Here is an 18959-nt window from a genome sequence, read left to right on the forward strand (position 1 = left end):
TCAATAAACGGCTGGATTTACAGTTGGCTTTGAACTACACCGCCGAAGTCACAGAAGTGAAATCTATTAGCCGAAGAGACAGCAAAGAAGAGCACTGCCGAAATGGAAGCGACAGTAGGATGGGTATGTATAGGCCTAGGCTACCCTCTTTGTGTTGCTTTAAGGGGAGACCGGGGATAAAGCATTGATGAGATAACTCATACTGTATTTTACCTAAGAACCTGTTCTTTCATACAAGTTACCAAATTCAACTTAAATGTAGCCTAGGCTTGTTATTAGTTTCTTTGTTATTATGCTAATTTACATGCAATGTCAGGGAGTGACGGTATTGATCACATCTAATGTTGTATTAATTAAGCGATGCTGTTACAACCATCCCTGGTCTCCCCTAATGATTGAAATGTCATGGTTTCAAATACATTAAGCTATGTTTGTTTTGTCATTTGCAAACATGCAGGCCATGATAGTCGGTGCAGTCTACTAAGGCTTATTTACGTTATTTTACGTAATTGGGTCACCTGTTCCTGGTTAATGCTGTGCCAGATTTTGATATGGAATGGTGGAGGAAAAAAAGTTGTGTGCAGACCTAGGGGCGTTCAGATGTCACGCACACAAGTTGTAGTGGCTGTTTGTCCTCAGTGATTAAAATAAATAAATAAATCAAAACTATAATAAAACAAAATCAAATCAAACGGCCATAGTGAATTTACGCAGGAGGTGGTCCATTGTCCAGTCAAGAAATTAATTTTATTTGGTTTATTCTGTGGCTCACCTGTGTCTGCCTACCATATAGTAGGCTATGTAAACTCACCCAGTGCGCTACAGCTACAGCTACACAGTACCTTCAAAATAAAAGCATAGTTAAATACCCAAATTAACTGACTCAATACTAAATGTCATAAGCAAACTAAAGGTGTATTCCCCAAAACTAAACCACAAAAAATAACTACATAATAAGTGATTAAGTATTACTAAAGTAACAAATAGGTCCGACACAAAATTAATATTTTCAATGTAGACGCCTTTCCATCCCACCATCCCTTTATATTTAATAGAGGCTGAACAATACCTGACTGTAATATCTCAGCTGTCAGGACATGCCCGCCCCCACCCCTGCTATTGAAGGGTAGGCTAAATAGAAGAAGGCTGAAAATCACATATCTGTTCTGATGATCCAAGTCAGCAGTGTCAGCTCAACTGTGTGAAAGCCATTTTGTATAGAGAGGGACAACTGGCAATACTGCTACCAGTAATAATAAATCAATCTATCTGTGTTGGATGGATGAATAAATAAATGTTGTTGTTTCTCTGTTGTTGTTGAAAAGATTAAACCATTGTTTATCAGCATCACTTTCAAACATATTTTCTTTTGCAGGAAACATTAAGACAACAAATCACGGAGAGACTATACACCAGGGTGTCACGTGCTCTCCAGCAGGCACCTCTTGATCCAGATTATCTTGAATTTGTTTGTGCACAAGAAATGGTCTTTCTTGACATTGTTGCTCAACATGTACCTGTGTCCCAGGAGGTTATTGACACATTGTCAGAGTTGAGCCGTGCACTGCAAAATCAAAGACCGTGCCAACATCCTCCTCCCCCACCAATCGAGTACGAAAACACACAGGTAAAAGGCAGACCAAGAATATCTATATCCAGAGAGTACCTGCAGCACCTGGTGGAGTTTGGACTCCCGATGGCAAGCATTTCAAGTTTTCTGGGGATTTCTCGTGCTACACTGTACAGGCGAATGGCAGAAAATAACATATCTATCAGAGGACTGTACAGTGCCTGTACTGACCCAGAGCTTGATGCTCTTGTTTTGCAAATAAAAAACTGGGCTCCACATTCAGGCTACCGCTCTGTAAAGGGCATCCTGGAAGGTATGGGTCATCGAGTGCAATGGGATCGAGTGAGAGCAGCAATGCACCGTGTTGACAGCCTTGGCGTACTGGAGAGAATGACACAACTAGGTTGTGTGGTCAGGAGGACCTACTCTGTGCCATGTTCAAAGTACCTTGTGCATATAGACACAAATTACAAGCTAATCAGGTAAAATATGTTCTTTTTGTGTTATTTCATACAGGTGTCTTGTTGCAAACATGTTGTTACCAATCAATCAATCAATCAATCAATCAATCAATCAATCAATCAATCAATCAATCAATCAATCAATCAATCAATCAATCATTCAATCAATCAATCAATCAATTTGTTTATTTTGGGCATGTCAATTTAAATCATCATCATCACACTTCATCTTAGTTCAAATAATACAATACACATGGCCGAAAGGGAAAGCGGGAGAAGCAAAAGCTGGTCTAGTCCCGCCCCCATTACCCACAGAATAAAAATCTTTATCATAATCTTTTCTTTTTGCTTTTTCTCTCTCTCTCTTTTTTTTTTGCATTTTGATATAACATTCTTTTACTTATGACATTTTGACATAACATGTTACACATAATGTTACATTAAAGTGATGATCCTTTTAGATAGATAAGCAGCCATGCTTTTGGTTTTTACCATAGACTGTATATAAAATATGTTTTTACCTGAGAGACACTGTTATTGACCTTAACCAGCTGACTTCTGTATTATTTCATCCATCAGATACAACATGGTCATTTTTGGTGCCATCGATGGCTTCTCCTGGAAGGTAAAGGTTTTGTTCTGTTTCATGTTATGAGATGTTGAATGTTTAAGCACAGACATTGTACCCATGAATCCAAATGTATCTAAATTTACCCATTTAATCCCATCGGTCACAAAAGTGACTGTAAAAAAATATTTCTAGTTGAGAGGCCCTAAAAATTTTAGTAAATGGAGTATCAACATATTTCCAAAATACTGAAGCAAGAAACCCTCCCCAAGATGAATATCAGTGAAAATTGAGAACATGTCCTTTCTTATTTCATCCAATTAGAATGGCAGTTTTACTGTGTTTGTTACTTTTTTGTAAGTTCTTTATAGTCTTGTTTGTTTTAAGTTCACTAATTCAGTACTTTTTACTTTACATTTCAGATAATGTACTTGAAGGTCGCAGACAACAACAGGTCTGACAGTAACTTAGCCTTTTTCTGCCAGGCTGTGCAGGAACATGGCTATCCACTGAGGTACATTTTCAACTTAATGCCAGATGTGTTATCGTAATAATAAATGTATAACTAGAAAATTTCCTCTCGGGAAATTTTGAATGGGCCACGGGAGCTACTGCGGGTTGTGCCATCTCTGTCAACATGGGAATCAAACCCACGATCTTAAGGTCAAGACAGAGCTGATCAGACAGACACATGATCATCTTTCTATAAGCACTGATATGGAGGAGCTGTAACCACATTAGGTTACCTGTGTGTGTGCGTGTGTGTGTGTGTGTGTGTGTGTGTGTGTGTGTGTGTGTGTGTGTTGTGTGTGTGTGTGTGTGTGTGTCTGTGTGTGTCTGTGTGTGTGTGTGTGACATAGTGTTGCCACCCGTCCCGTTTTTCCCAGAATTGTTCTCTTTTTTCATCAGCTGTCCCGGAAAAAATTAAATCTCTCCCGGGACACGTTTTGTCCCGTTTTTTTTGGGGGGGGGATGTAAAAACTGTATTTGGTTTCGTTCGTTTTGCAAGACTCCCATTACATGTCTCTGTTTTCTTCCCGTAGCCTAAGTCACGCATCAAATCACGCGATACCTCCTCCTCGGCTCCTTTGCGCGCCTAGGTCTAGGTGCGCGCCACGTTCCTGATCTCTTCCGTGTTGTGTGAGAGTCGTCAAGGCTTCCTCTGCTTTTCACAAGTTTTGGCGTTTTATTTAAAATGGGAGAGACGACTGATGAGGAAGGAGACGGTACATGCAAGCCACCAGCACGAAAAAAAAGGTACACTCGTTACAATCCTGACTGGGCGAAATGTTCGCAGTTTGAATGGATTCGGCCGACTGAGGGTGACCTTTTTTCTGCCCATTGCATTCTGTGTCCGGCAAAAATATCGGTAAAATATGAAGGAAAAAACGCATTGGAAATCCACGCAAAAACAAAAAAGCACCAAGGTGTAGTATCAAACAAACGAAAACAGGCAGCCATTGCAACTTTTATGACCAAAAAAGGTTCACTGGAGGAAGACAAGATTGCAGTGGCAGAGCTCACCAGTGTTTACCATGGAGTGAAACACGGACACAGCTACTTATCCATGGATTGTGGCAATAAAGTAAGTGCGAAGATCTTTAATGGTTCTAGTATCGCCACAAAAATGTCATGTGGAAGAACAAAAAGTGAGACTTTAGTTCAAAATGTCCTAGCTCCTTACAGTCAGGAGCATTTAGTCACAGAACTGCAAGATGCACCATATTTTTCTGTCTGTTCTGACGCATCAAACTCGGGCAACGCAAAACTGTATCCATATACAGTTCAGTATTTTCATGCAGAGGAGGGTGTTAAATGTGGGCTGGTGGAATTTTACGAGGACCCCCATGAAACCAGCAGTGCTATCTATCAGCAAATTGTGGATATTACAGAAAAAAACGGCCTGCGTGTAAGTCAGATTAGTGCATATGGAGCTGACAATGCATCTGTAAATTTCGGCAAGCATAACTCAGTTTTCCAAAAACTGAAGGAAGTCAATCCACACATCATGAAGGAAACTGCAAATGTCACTTGGTCCACAACACTCTGAAAAATGCAAATAGAATTCTCAGCGCTGCAGGTTATGATGCTGAAGCTCTTGTCTTAAAAATCTACAGTGAATTCTCATGCTCAGCTAAACGAGCAGACTCTCTGAAGGAGTTTTGCAAGTTACTTCAATACAGTACAAAGAGATACTGAGGCATGTACCAACCCGTTGGTTATCTCTGTTGCCTGCAATTCAGCGGATCTTGGAATGTTGGCCTGGCCTTAAATGTTATTTTTTGTCACTGGAAGAGCGGACTGTCCTGACATTATTTGGAAGGCTTTTTGCAAAAGTGGTCCTGATGCTGACGCCAACAGCAGTGATGATGATGAGGTGACAGTGTGTGAGTGTGTCCTGCTGTTTCTCCACAACGTCATGCAAGAGTTTAATTGTGCAATACTCAAGTTGGAAAATGAGACTGCTACTCTACTCGATGTGCATGAAGTGATGAGTCGACTGCGTAGGCAATTAAGGTTGCGCCGGGCAGACAAGTTTTATTGCCACAAAACAAAACAAGCAACCCGTAAACTGAGTGAACGAGAACAAAAAAAGTTTGAAAAACTGCTGACTGCTTCTTTGAGAGAGCAGTTCAGTATCTGGAGGCCAACTTTGATTTTAATGACCCAGTTTTGTCTCACACTAGTTGTCTACAACTAAGTGGCCCAATGGAGTGGGATGCACTGGAAGGACTGATCAACAAACTAGCTCTGCAAATAGACCAAGATCAACTGTACCAGGACTACACTGTACTGAACAGTGTATTTGAATTCATCCCAGAAGACCTGGCACCAGACAAGAAATGGGCGTTTTTTTTCAAGAAGGAGAAAGCTGCAACTGAACTGTATAAAGTGGTATCTTTTGTGTTTTCTGTACCAGTCAGTAATGCTTATGCTGAGCGTGTGTTTAGCCACATGGAAGATGTCTGGTCAGACAAGAGGAACAGGATGTCAGTGGGCTTGGTGAAAGCAGAACTTCAAGTCAGACTAAACTTTAAGGTATCATGCTTGGAGTTCAAAGCATTTGTCGAGAAACAGCATGGACTACTGAGGCAGCAAAAGGGGATGCCAAATACAGATGGAAAAATAGGTGAGTGGGAGACCAAATTCATTAAGTCAAAATGTTGTTTATACTGTATTATAATACAAATTGATCCAATCATGTTTTCATCTGTGTTTTTTAAAATTTGTATTCAAAATAGAAAGGGACAGCAGCAGACAAATGAGGCCAGAGTGTGCGCAGGGTCAAGTGCATCTTTGTCAGGGTCAGGAGCATCTGTGTCAGGGTCAAGAGCATCTCTATCAGGGAGAGAATCAGAGACAGATAGACAAATGGGTAAGCAAGGAAATAGAGAGTGATAGAACTGTCAACTTAGTATATTTGCATGTCCAATCATGTTTCAATCTATTTATTTTTTCTTTATTTATAATGTAGAGGATGGCAGCAGCAGACCAAGGAGTCCAACCAGAAGGAATGCAGCAGAGACAAGAACATCTGTGTCAGGGTCAAGAGCATCTCTATCAGGGAGAGAATCAGAGACAGATAGACAAATGGGTAAGCAAGGAAACAGAGATGGATAGAACTGTCAACTTAGTATATTAGGATGTCCAATCATGTTTCAATCTGTTTCTTTTTTCTTTATTTATAATATATATTTAATGTAGAGGATGGCAGCAGCAGACCAAGGAGTCCAACCAGAAGGAATGCAGCAGAGACAAGAACATCTCTATCAGGGTCAAGAGCATCTCTATCAGGGAGAGAATCAGAGACAGATAGACAAATGGGTAAGCAAGGAAATAGAGAGTGATAGAACTGTCAACTTAGTATATTAGGATGTCCAATCATGTTTCAATCTGTTTCTTTTTTCTTTATTTATAATATATATTTAATGTAGAGGATGGCAGCAGCAGACCAAGGAGTCCAACCAGAAGGAATGCAGCAGAGACAAGAACATCTGTATCAGGGTCAAGACCATCTCTATCAGGGAGAGAATCAGAGACAGATAGACAAATGGGTAAGCAAGGAAATAGAGAGTGATAGAACTGTCAACTTAGTATATTTCCATGTCCAATCATGTTTCAATCTATTTATTTTTTCTTTCATAATATATATTTAATGTAGAAGATGGCAGCAGCAGACCAAGGAGTCCAACCAGAAGGAATGCAGCAGAGACAAGAACATCTGTATCAGGGTCAAGACCATCTCTATCAGGGAGAGAATCAGAGACAGATAGACAAATGGGTAAGCAAGGAAATAGAGAGTGATAGAACTGTCAACTTAGTATATTTCCATGTCCAAATCATGTTTCAATCTATTTATTTTTTCTTTCATAATATATATTTAATGTAGAAGATGGCAGCAGCAGACCAAGGAGTCCAACCAGAAGGAATGCAGCAGAGACAAGAACATCTGTATCAGGGTCAAGACCATCTCTATCAGGGAGAGAATCAGAGACAGATAGACAAATGGGTAAGCAAGGAAACAGAGAGTGATAGAACTGTCAACTTAGTATATTAGGATATCCAATCATGTTTCAATCTTTTTCTTTTTTCTTTATTTATAATATATTTAATGTAGAGGATGGCAGCAGCAGACCAAGGAGTCCAACCAGAAGGAATGCAGCAGAGACAAGAACATCTGTGCCAAGGAGACAACCTGTGTCAAGAGGACAACAAAGGTACAAGAGAGGTTACAGGGAGTCCTACAACTTAGTACAGTCCGGGGTCTCATTTAAAAAACTGTTCGTAAGGATCGACCAAACCATATGTACGCATAGGTCAGAGTTTGCTTAGAGCTGCGCACATTCTCCCATCAAGTTTGTTTTTTATAGATCACAACCTTGGCGTGTCACGTACGCCATTTTCAGGCCCGTTTTGTGCGTACGCAACGGTTATAAATGAGACCCCAGATAACTTAGTAGTTAACTTAGTTTTTGCCAGGCAAGTTTGCTCTTTTCATATCCTCCACTGCATAACTCCTTACACCTGTGATGTCTCTCTCTTTGTTTTAGTGTGTGGACATGGCTGCTGGACTCAAATATTTCAAGGCTGGGGTAACTCAGGACCCAGCCCGGCCCAGCGCAACATTTTATTACATTGTATTATCTTCATTAACGTGCATAGGACGTGCATCGTCCTCCTTAAATAAAGATAAAATTAAAATAAATAAAATACACATTTGGTCCCTTTTTTTCACAAATCCAAGGTGGCAACCCTAGTGTGACACCAACAAGGTTTAACTTTAAAACCAGATTAAATCATGGTTTAAGTTTAAATTCTGTTGCACGTTAACTGTGTTTTAATCACATGAAGGTGTGTGTGTGTGTGTTTGTGTGTGTGTGTGTGTGTGACTGTAATCACATGAAGCTGGCTCGAGAGTCTGTGTGTGTGTGTGTGTGTGTGTGTGTGTGTGTGTGTGTGTGTGTGTGACTGTAATCACATGAAGCTGGCTCTAGAGTCTGTGTGTGTGTGTGTGTGACTGACTTGACACATAGTTAGTTAGTAGCTGCATCCTGTGTCAGTCTGATTTAGCTGTGTCTGTGTTTATAAACATTTAAACGAGCGCCAGGTGGATTGTTTATGAAGTTAACGAGCTCTGGCCTGAGGATCAAAGAGGTTACCACGGCGATAGGGGCCCCCGCAGGCTGAGACAGACAGAAACGTGGACAAAAAGAGACATTTTCTGCCTCTAAACCGGTCTCACAATTAGGCCTAGCATGACAAAACGGTAACTCCTATCAGAACAAAACACAGATCAACGTTGCTCTAAGGACTTACTGAAAATTTCGGTACGATTTGGTGTTTCTACAGTAAATATTTTGGCGACGCTGGCAGTTTTAAAACATCAGGCCGTTCTGCTCCTCTCAGAAAATATTTGTATTGGACTCAATGAGGAGCAGAGACAGACGTGGCCGCACTCAGAGGCTGATTCTGTAAGTTCTGTAAGTCTCTCTGATATTTTGAGCACATGACATGAGAGATAACAAGTTTGTCTTACAAATTCTGAAAAAATTATGTCTGTAGAGTGTAAATTGTGGCCGTGCTCACAGTTTATCCAGAAAAAATACAGAATGTTTCTTCACTCTCTCCCACTCTAACCGATGATGTCACGCACTCTGACACGAACATTCTATGCAATACACACCCATTATAATCTCATAATTTCTCCAAAAATGATCATGGTCATTGATCAGGGATTGATCAAAAACTATATGACCTATCAAAACGTGGAGTAATACGACAATACACAAGACTTGTGTCTACTGTTTAAAGTTTAAATGGAGTCTCTAGGTGAAAGTATGCCTGAGCAGTAGACTTTTGTTAAACTCCAATGATTGGTCTTTTTCGGTCTTTTTTTTTTCGCCCGTCCCATTGACTTACATGCAAAATTTTTGCGCAGTTTTTCGCGACTACGTCGCGAAAAATTCGTAAACTGTTGAGAAAAGTAATAGCACAGCGATCCCGATCAAGACGCACGTTTTGATATATAATATGTCCTGCAACTCTTCGAGTTGCAGGACTAGTAGCACATCGAAATCTGGCCGGAAGTGGAAAAATAACTAGAAAAAGCATTTCCAAGAATGGAAATGGTGTGACTGCTGACAGCAACTGAACGCTGTTGCAGAATTAGCAAGTAGTGCAAGCTGTGATCACCATACAAATGTTTGACCAAGGTCAGAATCGAACCCACATCCTCATGGTCATTAGACTTCCACTCTGCCTCTAGGCCACAGTGCACACACAGTTGCAGAGACTGTTGTCTGTTAATGATCTGCACACTGTCAACATCAAGAAAGCTTGAGAGTCAAGCTTGAATGACTTAGAATGAAAATGTCTGTGAATTTCAGGCTGAGCACTAACCATATGGCCACAGAGAACCTGAGTTACAATGAGCTTTATACTATGAGGAATCAAAGACTGTCCAATGACAGCTGAATAATTGGAATCAAAAGTCAAGCAATGAAGTGAAAAGACTGAGGCAGGAATCGAACCCATGACCATATGTTCACTAAACCTTTACTCTACCACTCGGCTACAGAGAGCACACTGCTTTCCAAACTGTTGTCATTCATTGTAATGTGATGATGTGCTGAAAACTGGTACGAGTAATCAAGGAGATAACAAACACCTGTAACCAATTGAAGGCGGGGGAGGAGAGCAGAATTCAACATAACATAACAAGAGGTCTTCCCTTGGATTCGAACCAGTGACCTTAGGGGTGGCAAACATCCACCCTAACCCCTACACTACAGTGGAGTTGTGAAGAAGAGAGGTTGAGACTTTGATGAATGTGAGATTTTTTGTGAAAAAGTTAAATATTTGAAAAAGTATAAATAGTTAAAAAGAGAAAAGTAATGCCGATAAAGTTCAAAAAAAGCTGCACGTTTTGATATATGAATTGTTGAAATAGCACAAAGTATGAAGGACTAGAAGAAGACCGTAAAAAGGCGGAAGAAAATGGCCAAACAGAAGAACAATAGTGTGACTGCTTCAGCAGTCACACTAACTAGAAAAAGCATTTCCAAGAATGGAAATGGTGTGACTGCTGATAGCAACTGAACGCTGTTGCAGAATTAGCAAATAGTGCAAGCAGTGATCACCACTATTTGACCAAGGTCGGAATCGAACCCACAACCTCATGGTCATTAGACTTCCACTCTGCCTCTAGGCCACGGTGCGCACCCAGTTGCAGAGACTGTTGTCTGTTAATGATCTGCACACTGTCAACATCAAGAAAGCTTGAGAGTCAAGCTTGAATGACTTAGAATGAAAATTTCTGTGAATTTCAGGCTGAGAGCAGCAGTTTCAACATGAAGCAAGTTATCAGAAGTCAACAGAGGACAACTGGGAAAATAATTCACTATAATTGTTGTTGAGGCAAGATTTGAACCAGCAACCCTCAGGTCTTCAGACCAGCAAGCTAACCACTAGGCTACAGACAGAGACAGTATGTGAGGGGTAAAGAAAACCTTTGATAAGAGGATCACTGGCTTCTGCTTAAAAAAAAAAGTAAGGAAAGTGCAGAAATTAACCACAACAAGTAAGTAGAGGACACTTTTGTAAAAAATAGTGCAAGCAGTGATGACCATACAAATGGTTGACCAAGGTAGGAATTGAACCCACAATCTCATGGTCAGAAGACTTTGACTTTGCCCCCCGGTTGCTGACAGCTGGACATTGTATAATTACAGATTCAGCGCATTTAGTGTAAAACTCTACACTGGGATTCGATCACAGACTGGAGCATAGTCCTTGCTCACAGTGATAGCTGCTCTACCAGGTGAGCTATACCTATTATACCTTGACAGCTACACTGAGCTGTCAAGCCTTTCACCTCTGAGCCAGATGAAGAACGGGGCGGCAGCTTGTAGCACTAGTGCCCTCCCCTGGAGCTGTGACACATCAGCTCCAGTCTCCCTGAAACTGCCAGTTTGAGTCTGCCATTGGTTCACAGCAGTTTGAAGGCAGAAAAACTCAGAAATGCAATTTTGCACTTCCTTTTCTGCTGATATGTGCTCTAACACAAGAAAAATGCCACAGGAACATGTGAAAAGCTCAAAAAAACACGATTTTCACGGGAGTGGGTCTTTATAAAAGCATCATAAATGAGCCATTAGAAGTTTGTCTACAAATCAGAATTTGAATGAAGTCTCTAGCAGAAAGTACAACATGAATGAGGCAGGAATCGAATCCATGACCTCATGATCAGTAAACCTTTACTCTGCCACTTCGCCACAGAGAGCACAGAATTAAGCTTGTTGCCATTGTAATTTGATGATGTGCTGCAAATGGTGGCACTAGCAATTAATGCGTCTCTTGACGACCACCTGTAACCAATTGAGGGTGATGGAGGGGAGCAGAATTCAACATAACATAACAAGATTGCTCAGCCTGGATTCGAACTAGTGACCTTGGGGTTGGCAAGCGGACACCTTACCAACTGGACTACAGACAGAGTTGTGAATAAAAGAGGTTGAGACTTTGATGAATGTGAGATTTTTCAATGATGCTTAAAATAAGGAGAAGTGAGTATAAATTAGCCACACCAAGTAAGGAGAGGACTTTTTTTGTGACCTGTGACTATTTTTTGGTGAATTAAAATGATTTAAAAAGCACTTAACAGCAAGTTACAAAGTTGAGCTCCTTCTCCTGCTGCTGTGAAAAAAATGCATTGAGCTGTATGAGAGCAGAGAGCTCCCTGGCTGCATTTAAAAAATATTTTAAATTATTATCTAAGTCTCTTTGCATTTTTGACCAGAATTTTAGCCAGAAGACAAGTGTGGCTACAAAACTGGAGAAAATAATTTGTCTAGAGTTTAATTTGTGGCCATGCTGACAGTTTAGCCAGAAAAACTCTAGAATGTTTTTTTGCCTCTCTCCACTCTAGCACCACTCTAGCTCTGCTCGTTAGACGCAACACACACACATTATAAAGCTGAAAAAAATCAGAAAAAGTTAAATATTTTAAAAAGTATAAAGAGTTAAAAAGAGAAAAGTAATGCCGATAAAGTTCAAAAAAAGCTGCACGTTTTGATATATGAATTGTTGAAATAGCACAAAGTATGAAGGACTAGAAGAAGACCGTAAAAAGGCGGAAGAAAATGGCCAAACAGAAGAACAATAGTGTGACTGCTTCAGCAGTCACACTAACTAGGAAAAAATCCACACCTGCAGCTATTTCATAGCTGTTGGGACCAGTGCCCGGTGCGATTGCCCGTGGCCCTAATAACCTGAATTATTACAAAATGGGGAATTTTTTTTTGTTTTTTTTACCACTGTCATGCCATCACTATGTTTACTTTTTATCAACATCTTCCCTTTAGAGTGCGGGCAGACCAAGGGGGGGAGAATGTTGGCATCGCCCGTTTGATGTTTTCAGTGCGTGGACCAGAGAGTGGCTGCTTTATAGCAGGAAAAAGTGTTCACAACCAACGGTATGTTTTGTGTCCGTGTCTGCATATTCTAATAAAAATAATGAAGAACACAAAGAAATTATAAACCTGTAAAATATATGCAGGTTCTTGAATTATTTTTGCTTAAGTGCTTTGGTGTATTTTGTGTCAACAGAATCGAGAGACTTTGGCGGGATGTTTGGATGGGTGTAACCAATGTCTTTTACCACCTTTTTCACTTGCTGGAGGAGGAGGGTCTCCTTGACATAAGCAACATCACACACTTCTTCTGTCTCCATTACGTTTTTCTGCCACGTCTCCAATCAAGCTTGGACTTGTTTCATGGAGGATGGGACAACCACCCCCTGAGGACGGAGCAGAACCTCACGCCAAACCAGCTGTGGGAGATTGGCCAGATGCAGAATTGCATTCAAAATCCAGAGGTATCATTAAAACAAACAACCTTTAATTTAATAGGGGTCAAAGTTAGCCTGATCGACACATGAGCCTGAATGAAAGTTCCATGACCTACAATTATACAAAGCTGTGTATTTTATGTCACATGTTGAATCATAACATTAGTGCTAAGATCTCTTTGGTCCCACCATTTTTACCATTCTGTGTGTAGTAACCTTAGAGAGGAAAAGGAACAATGAAACTCTGTGACAAAATATGATATAATAATACAAACCATTTATTGTCATACGTTTCCTGCATAAAATCTTAGATGACAAAATAAATACGTTTTAATTCATTTTTTTCTTTCAACAAATAAGGAGATGAACATTCCTGAGATCGACTGGGAGGAGAGTGGGGAGGTCCCACAACCAGACCTTGGAGTAAATGTTGCCCTACTGGAGAGCCCTCTCACTCCTGACCAACTGGAGACAATGAAGCACCTCATTGACCCCATGCAGCCATCAGAGTCCAGTGGTGTTGACATTTATCTGACTGCTCTGCAGTATGTTGAAAGTTTGCTAGAGTAATGTTAAGATATCACAATTACATGGAACACAACTTTGACACACTTTTGGGTTTTTGACATCCATTGTGATGGACAACATTCTGAAAACTTTTGTTTGTGCCTTGAAGACAGTTAACTCTACTAACACTGATAGTGCTGTTGTAACCATTTCTGAAGGAAGGAACGATTATAAAATATTGCACTGATAGCGAACAAATTGCAACAGCACTGAGTTGCATAGTTAAATCAGACCAAAGCTGTAGCTCCTCCCGGTAGTAAAGCATGAGACCCGAGCTCGTTTAAAAACAGGGTTTATTCACAGTCACCGACCGACCCGTGAGAACTAAAGAAAGTGAAAGTAAACAAATAGACAGGTAAATACATATGCTAATTCAGAGCTTCCAGCTTAATAATATTACACATACACACCAATAAAAACACACCTCGTAGGCTGCACACTACCCAAGGGGCTGAATCTTGTCTTTTCTTCTGTCTTCGTCTTCTTTGTTTACATTAATGTCGTAACTCTTTATCTTTCCATCAACTTTACCGAGTGTGGAGACCACCGACCGTGTTGTTTCTCCCTTGCCATGCTCTGCCAGGTGGTGTGTCGCTAAAGTGGTGCCGTGTAGAAACAAATACAAAACAATGCGCCCCCCTCAACTAAAGGGCAGGTAGGAACTAAAAAATAAATAAATGAGAATTAATTAAACTGACATGTAGGCAGTTACACTCCCACCAAATCACAAGTGGGCTGCGTTCCAAAAGCGTGTTAAGTCGCCCTCGCTCACTTGCCCTCAGCACTTGCCCTCGGGGGAATCCCCGCCGCCATCATAAGGGCTGTTCCATTTCTCCAAACAGCTGAAGTGAACTTGGTGAGATCGACCCTTGAGGGCTGAGTGATCAAGTCAACATCGATGGTCACTCCAGAGCTGTATATCACCCACAATGCATTGCAGTGGGGCACGAAAAATACGTCCATGCGGTGGCGATAATGAACCTCAAGCACCAGTTGTGTGTTTACCACCAAAGAAGAAAATAAATGAAAGGGGTAAGTAAATATTCAATTCAATAAACTAGTTTAGCAGTGACATGTCAGAACAAACAATTTACAAGTGGTAGGCTAGTAGATATATATAATAGGCAAACTCATTTGTCACAAAAAAAAACGTGTCTAAAGAGCCTTTTTAATCTGACATTTCATATTCACATAGTTGCTGTGCCTGTGTTGATGTGTAGTTTAATAAGGAATTTTAATCAGGATTGGTCTGATGAAGCAGAGCTCATCATCATTGACAGACAGAGAGAAAGAGTAGTATATATTGATATTATAGAGTAGCCTATTGAATTTTCACCGTAAACCGGCCAATCCCCCCCCCCCCCCAGTACAGCGCTACACCTAAGACATGTGGCCAACCAGTGATTGTCCCAGCTGTTAGTGAACGAGGGCAGGTGCGTTCCGTTTACCTCTTCTACTCCTCCCCCGCCCACTTTCCCTCCGCTCTCCAAGTGGCCTCCGTGTGACGTCATAGCAAGGGCTGAGGGCAAGTGAGCGAGGGAAACTCAACCTGTTTTTGGAACGCAGCCGTGATTTTCTTAGAACGACTTATGGGAGACATATACAGGTAATACTCAGAAAATTAGAATATCGTGAAAAAGTTCATTCACTTCCCCATGATTGCGAACTGTACTGAACCAGACAGAGAGCTTTTAAAGGCTCAGGAACCCTTTGCAGGTGTTTTGGATTACTACAACATTGAACTTTTTCACGATATTCTAATTCTGATTTTGGGGTTTTCATAAGCTGTAAGCCATAATAATCAAAATTCTAACAAATAAAAGCTTGAAATATCTTGCAATGCCTGTTATGAGTCTAAATAATATATTCATTTCACCTTTTAAGTTGAATTACTTAAATGAATGAACTTTTTCACGATATTCTAATTTTCTGAGTATTACCTGTAGTGTATGTGAACATTACTTTCAAATATTATCATGTAACAAATCAATAATAATCAATAAGGCCAGCTAATAACACTGAGAGTGAGAGAATGGTACACTGTGGTCTTTAGTCTGCTTCCAACAGTGTGACCGTCTTCTGAATAGGCCTCTCCAGGTAGACTGGTTTGGAAGTGCGTCTTCCCATTTTATCCAGCGTTGGATCACTGAGTAATAACTTGAGTGTCCTCACTCTCCCATCCTTCCCAGGATGAACTTGCATGACCTTGGCCAACTTCCATTTGTTTCGTGGTATTCCATCATCCTTCAGAAGAACAATGTCATTGACCTGTGCATTTCTGCGGTCCTTAGTCCACCTTTGTCTGTTTTGGAGACTTAAAAGATACTCCTTCTTCCAACGTGACCAGAAGTTGTTGGTCAGGAGTTGAACTCGACGCCATCTCTTTTTGAGGTAAAGGTCTCTTGATGAACTTCCCAGGGGGAGGTGATATGATTGTGGACTTCATGGTCAGAATGTGGTTTGGTGTCAATGGTTCTGGACTGGATGAATCATTCAGGTTGTCCGTAGTCAGCGGTCTGCTATTCACTACTGCCATGACCTCATATAGAAATGTTCGTAGAGAGGAGTCAAGTTGTTTGGCAGACTGTTCTAGGATAGACATCAAAACACTTCTGATGGTGCGGATCTGTCTTTCCCAGACTCCGCCCATGTGGCTTGAGGCTGGGGTATTAAAGATGAACTCGCATCCCCTCTCCTTAAGTTCCTCTTGATCCATCTCTCTCAATGCTTCAACAAACTCTCGCCTCGCACCAACGAAGTTTGTCCCCTGATCACACCTTATCTGCCGCACTGCTCCACGAATGGCAATGAATGAACGCAGGGCGTTAATGAAGGCATCCGAGGTCAAGTCATCGAGCATTTCAATATGAATTGCCCTGGAGCACATACAGGTGAGTAACAGTCCGTACTTCTTTAACTCTTTTCTCCCTTCTTTGATGTAAAACGGACCGAAACAATCCATGCCACAGAAAGTGAATGGCGGTGTGGCTTCTGTTCGGTCTACAGGAAGATCTGACATCCTTTGTTGTTCCAAACCTCTTCTGAATTTCCTGCACTTGGTGCACTTGTAGATATGGGATGAGACCAGGTTGCTGCATCCGAGGATCCATATGCCGTTAGAACGGAGCTAATTTGTGGTCATTCCCCGGCCTTGATGGTGCACTCTTTCATGATAGTGCTTGACCAGCAATGATGAGATGTGACTGTCTCTTGGAAGAACCGCGGGATGCTTTACATGTGGATGTAAGGGAGCATGAGTCAAGCGGCCTCCGACTCTGATGATACCTTGATCATCCAGGAATGGATTTAGTCTGTGCAGCTTAGACTTCGCTGGTGTCTCCTTGTGATGCTGGAGATACTGGATTTCTTGAGAGAGGTTTGTTTCTTGAACCATTTTTATTATGGTTATCTGTGCTTGTCTCCTTTCCTCTAGTGTTGTGGCTTCACAGGACCGTGACATCAGACCTTTGACTATTCTAGCGAGGCGCTTTAATCTAGCAATGGCCTTCACCAACCTTGACCAATCAGAGAACTTGTGTAGGCGATCCAACAGTGACCTCACCTCCTTTGCCTGTGTGTCATAAACTTGGGCCTTCTTGAGCTCTGGGTCACTACTTGGGATCTCTCCCACCTTGACATCTCCAGTTGGTAACTCTTTCTGCCAAAGCAGGTCTGGGCCTGTGAACCAGTTAGATGTTAACAGCTGGTCAGCTGAGAGACCTCTTGAGGCATGATCTGCCGGGTTTTCCTCCGAAGTTACGTACCTCCATTGTGCAGATTCTGTACTTTGTTTGATGCGTTCTACACGATTAGCTACGAACACATGAAATCTTCGGGCTTCATTACTGATGTAGCCCAGAACAATCTTTGAATCTGTCCAGAAGACTTCTTGCACACAATCCACTTCAAGCTCTCTTTTGAGCATGTCACTGACTTTGACTGCTACTACTGCCGCTGATAGCTCTAGTCTCGGTATGGTGGTCACCTTAGTGGGAGCAACTCTTGACCTTCCCATGACTAGAGTACAGTGCACTTCACCCGATGTACTGATCACTCTGAGATATGAACACTCTCCATATCCTGACGCACTGGCATCGGAGAAATGATGCAACTCACAGTGCAGAACTTTGAAGTTTGGTGGAACGTAGCACCTCTGGATCTTCACACCAGCCAGGTTTTTCAGGTCTAGGAGCCAGGATTCCCAGAGAGGTCGCAGGTCATCAGGTAAGGTGTCATCCCAACTGAGCTTGTCGCGACACATCTGCTGGACAATCCTTTTTCCTACCAGGATGAACGGTGCCACGAATCCGAGCGGGTCAAATATTGAGGCAACCGTGGACAAGACTCCTCTTCGGGTGAGTGGATTCTGTTTGACGACTACTCGGAACTGGAATTCATCTGAGGTCACACACCACTGAATGCCGAGCGCTCTTTCCACATGATGTTCACCCAGCGCCATGTCCAGATCTTTGGCAGCTGCAACACATTCCTCCTTAGGAATTGTGGCCATGACTTCCTCACTAGTTGAGATGAACTTATGCAGCCGGAGTTTGCCTGTGCTGCATAGTTCTCTTGCTTCCTTCACTAGTTGGATGGCTTGCCTTTGAGATGTGACACTTGCCAGCCCATCGTCAACGTAGAAATTTCTTTTGATAAACTGAACTGTGTCTTCACTGAATCTTCCCCGTCCTTCATCAGCAAGATGTCTTAGTCCAAAGTTGGCGCAGCCTGGGGAAGAAGCTGCACCAAACAGGTGGACTTTCATCCGGTAGATAGATGGTTGAGCTTCCAGATTTCCTTCCTCCCACCAAAGGAAACGTAAGTAATCTTGATCTTCTGCCTTTACAAAGAATTGGTGAAACATGCGCTCGATATCGCACATTATCGCCACAGGACCTCTACGAAAACGACAAAGGACTCCGACCAAGTTGTTTGTCAACTCTGGACCGGTTAGCAGATGGTCGTTCAAAGAAGTCTCCTGAAACCTTGCAGAGCAGTCAAAGACGACGTGGATTTTTCCGGGCTTTTGCGGATGGTACACCCCGTGATGGGGAATGTACCATGCGGGGGTCTTGTTGATGTCTTCTTCAGGAACCTTTTCTGCATCTCCGCGAGCTATGATGTCATCCATGAATGTTTTGTAGTCCTTGTAGTACTGTTCGTTTCTTTTCAGTTTCCTTTCTAAGCATCTGAGACGATGGATGGCGCAGACCTTGTTGTTTGGTAAGTTAGGTCTCTCCTTCTTGAAAGGTAGCGGCATCTCATAGTGACCATCATCGTTTAGCCTGATGCTCCCTTGCATTTGTGACAGGAATCGGAGGTCTTCTTGGGAGATGCTTGTGTCATCTGAAGCTCTTTCGACGAAGTCAGACTCCAGGACCTTGATGACATCTACAGGTGAGACTACTTCCTTGATCTGTGTTCTGCAGACATAACGCAGTTCAC

The 18959-nt window shown here is 41.8% G+C and overlaps 1 protein-coding gene across 1 annotated transcript; it reads left to right on the forward strand.

Moving 5' to 3' along the window:
• Positions 1–102: 102 nt before the first annotated feature.
• Positions 103–13517, forward strand: LOC146971430 (uncharacterized). Its single transcript, XM_085801765.1, has 7 exons — positions 103–123; positions 1376–2052; positions 2611–2656; positions 3022–3113; positions 12463–12573; positions 12707–12974; positions 13308–13517. The coding sequence occupies exons 1-7, from the start codon at positions 103–105 to the stop codon at positions 13515–13517; spliced, it is 1425 nt and encodes a 474-aa protein (XP_085657891.1).
• The last annotated feature ends 5442 nt before the right edge of the window (positions 13518–18959 follow it).

This window comes from Trachurus japonicus, chromosome 16 (assembly GCF_045865225.1).
Source record: "Trachurus japonicus isolate A0001 chromosome 16, Traja_1.0".
Taxonomy (NCBI): Eukaryota; Metazoa; Chordata; class Actinopteri; order Carangiformes; family Carangidae; genus Trachurus; species Trachurus japonicus.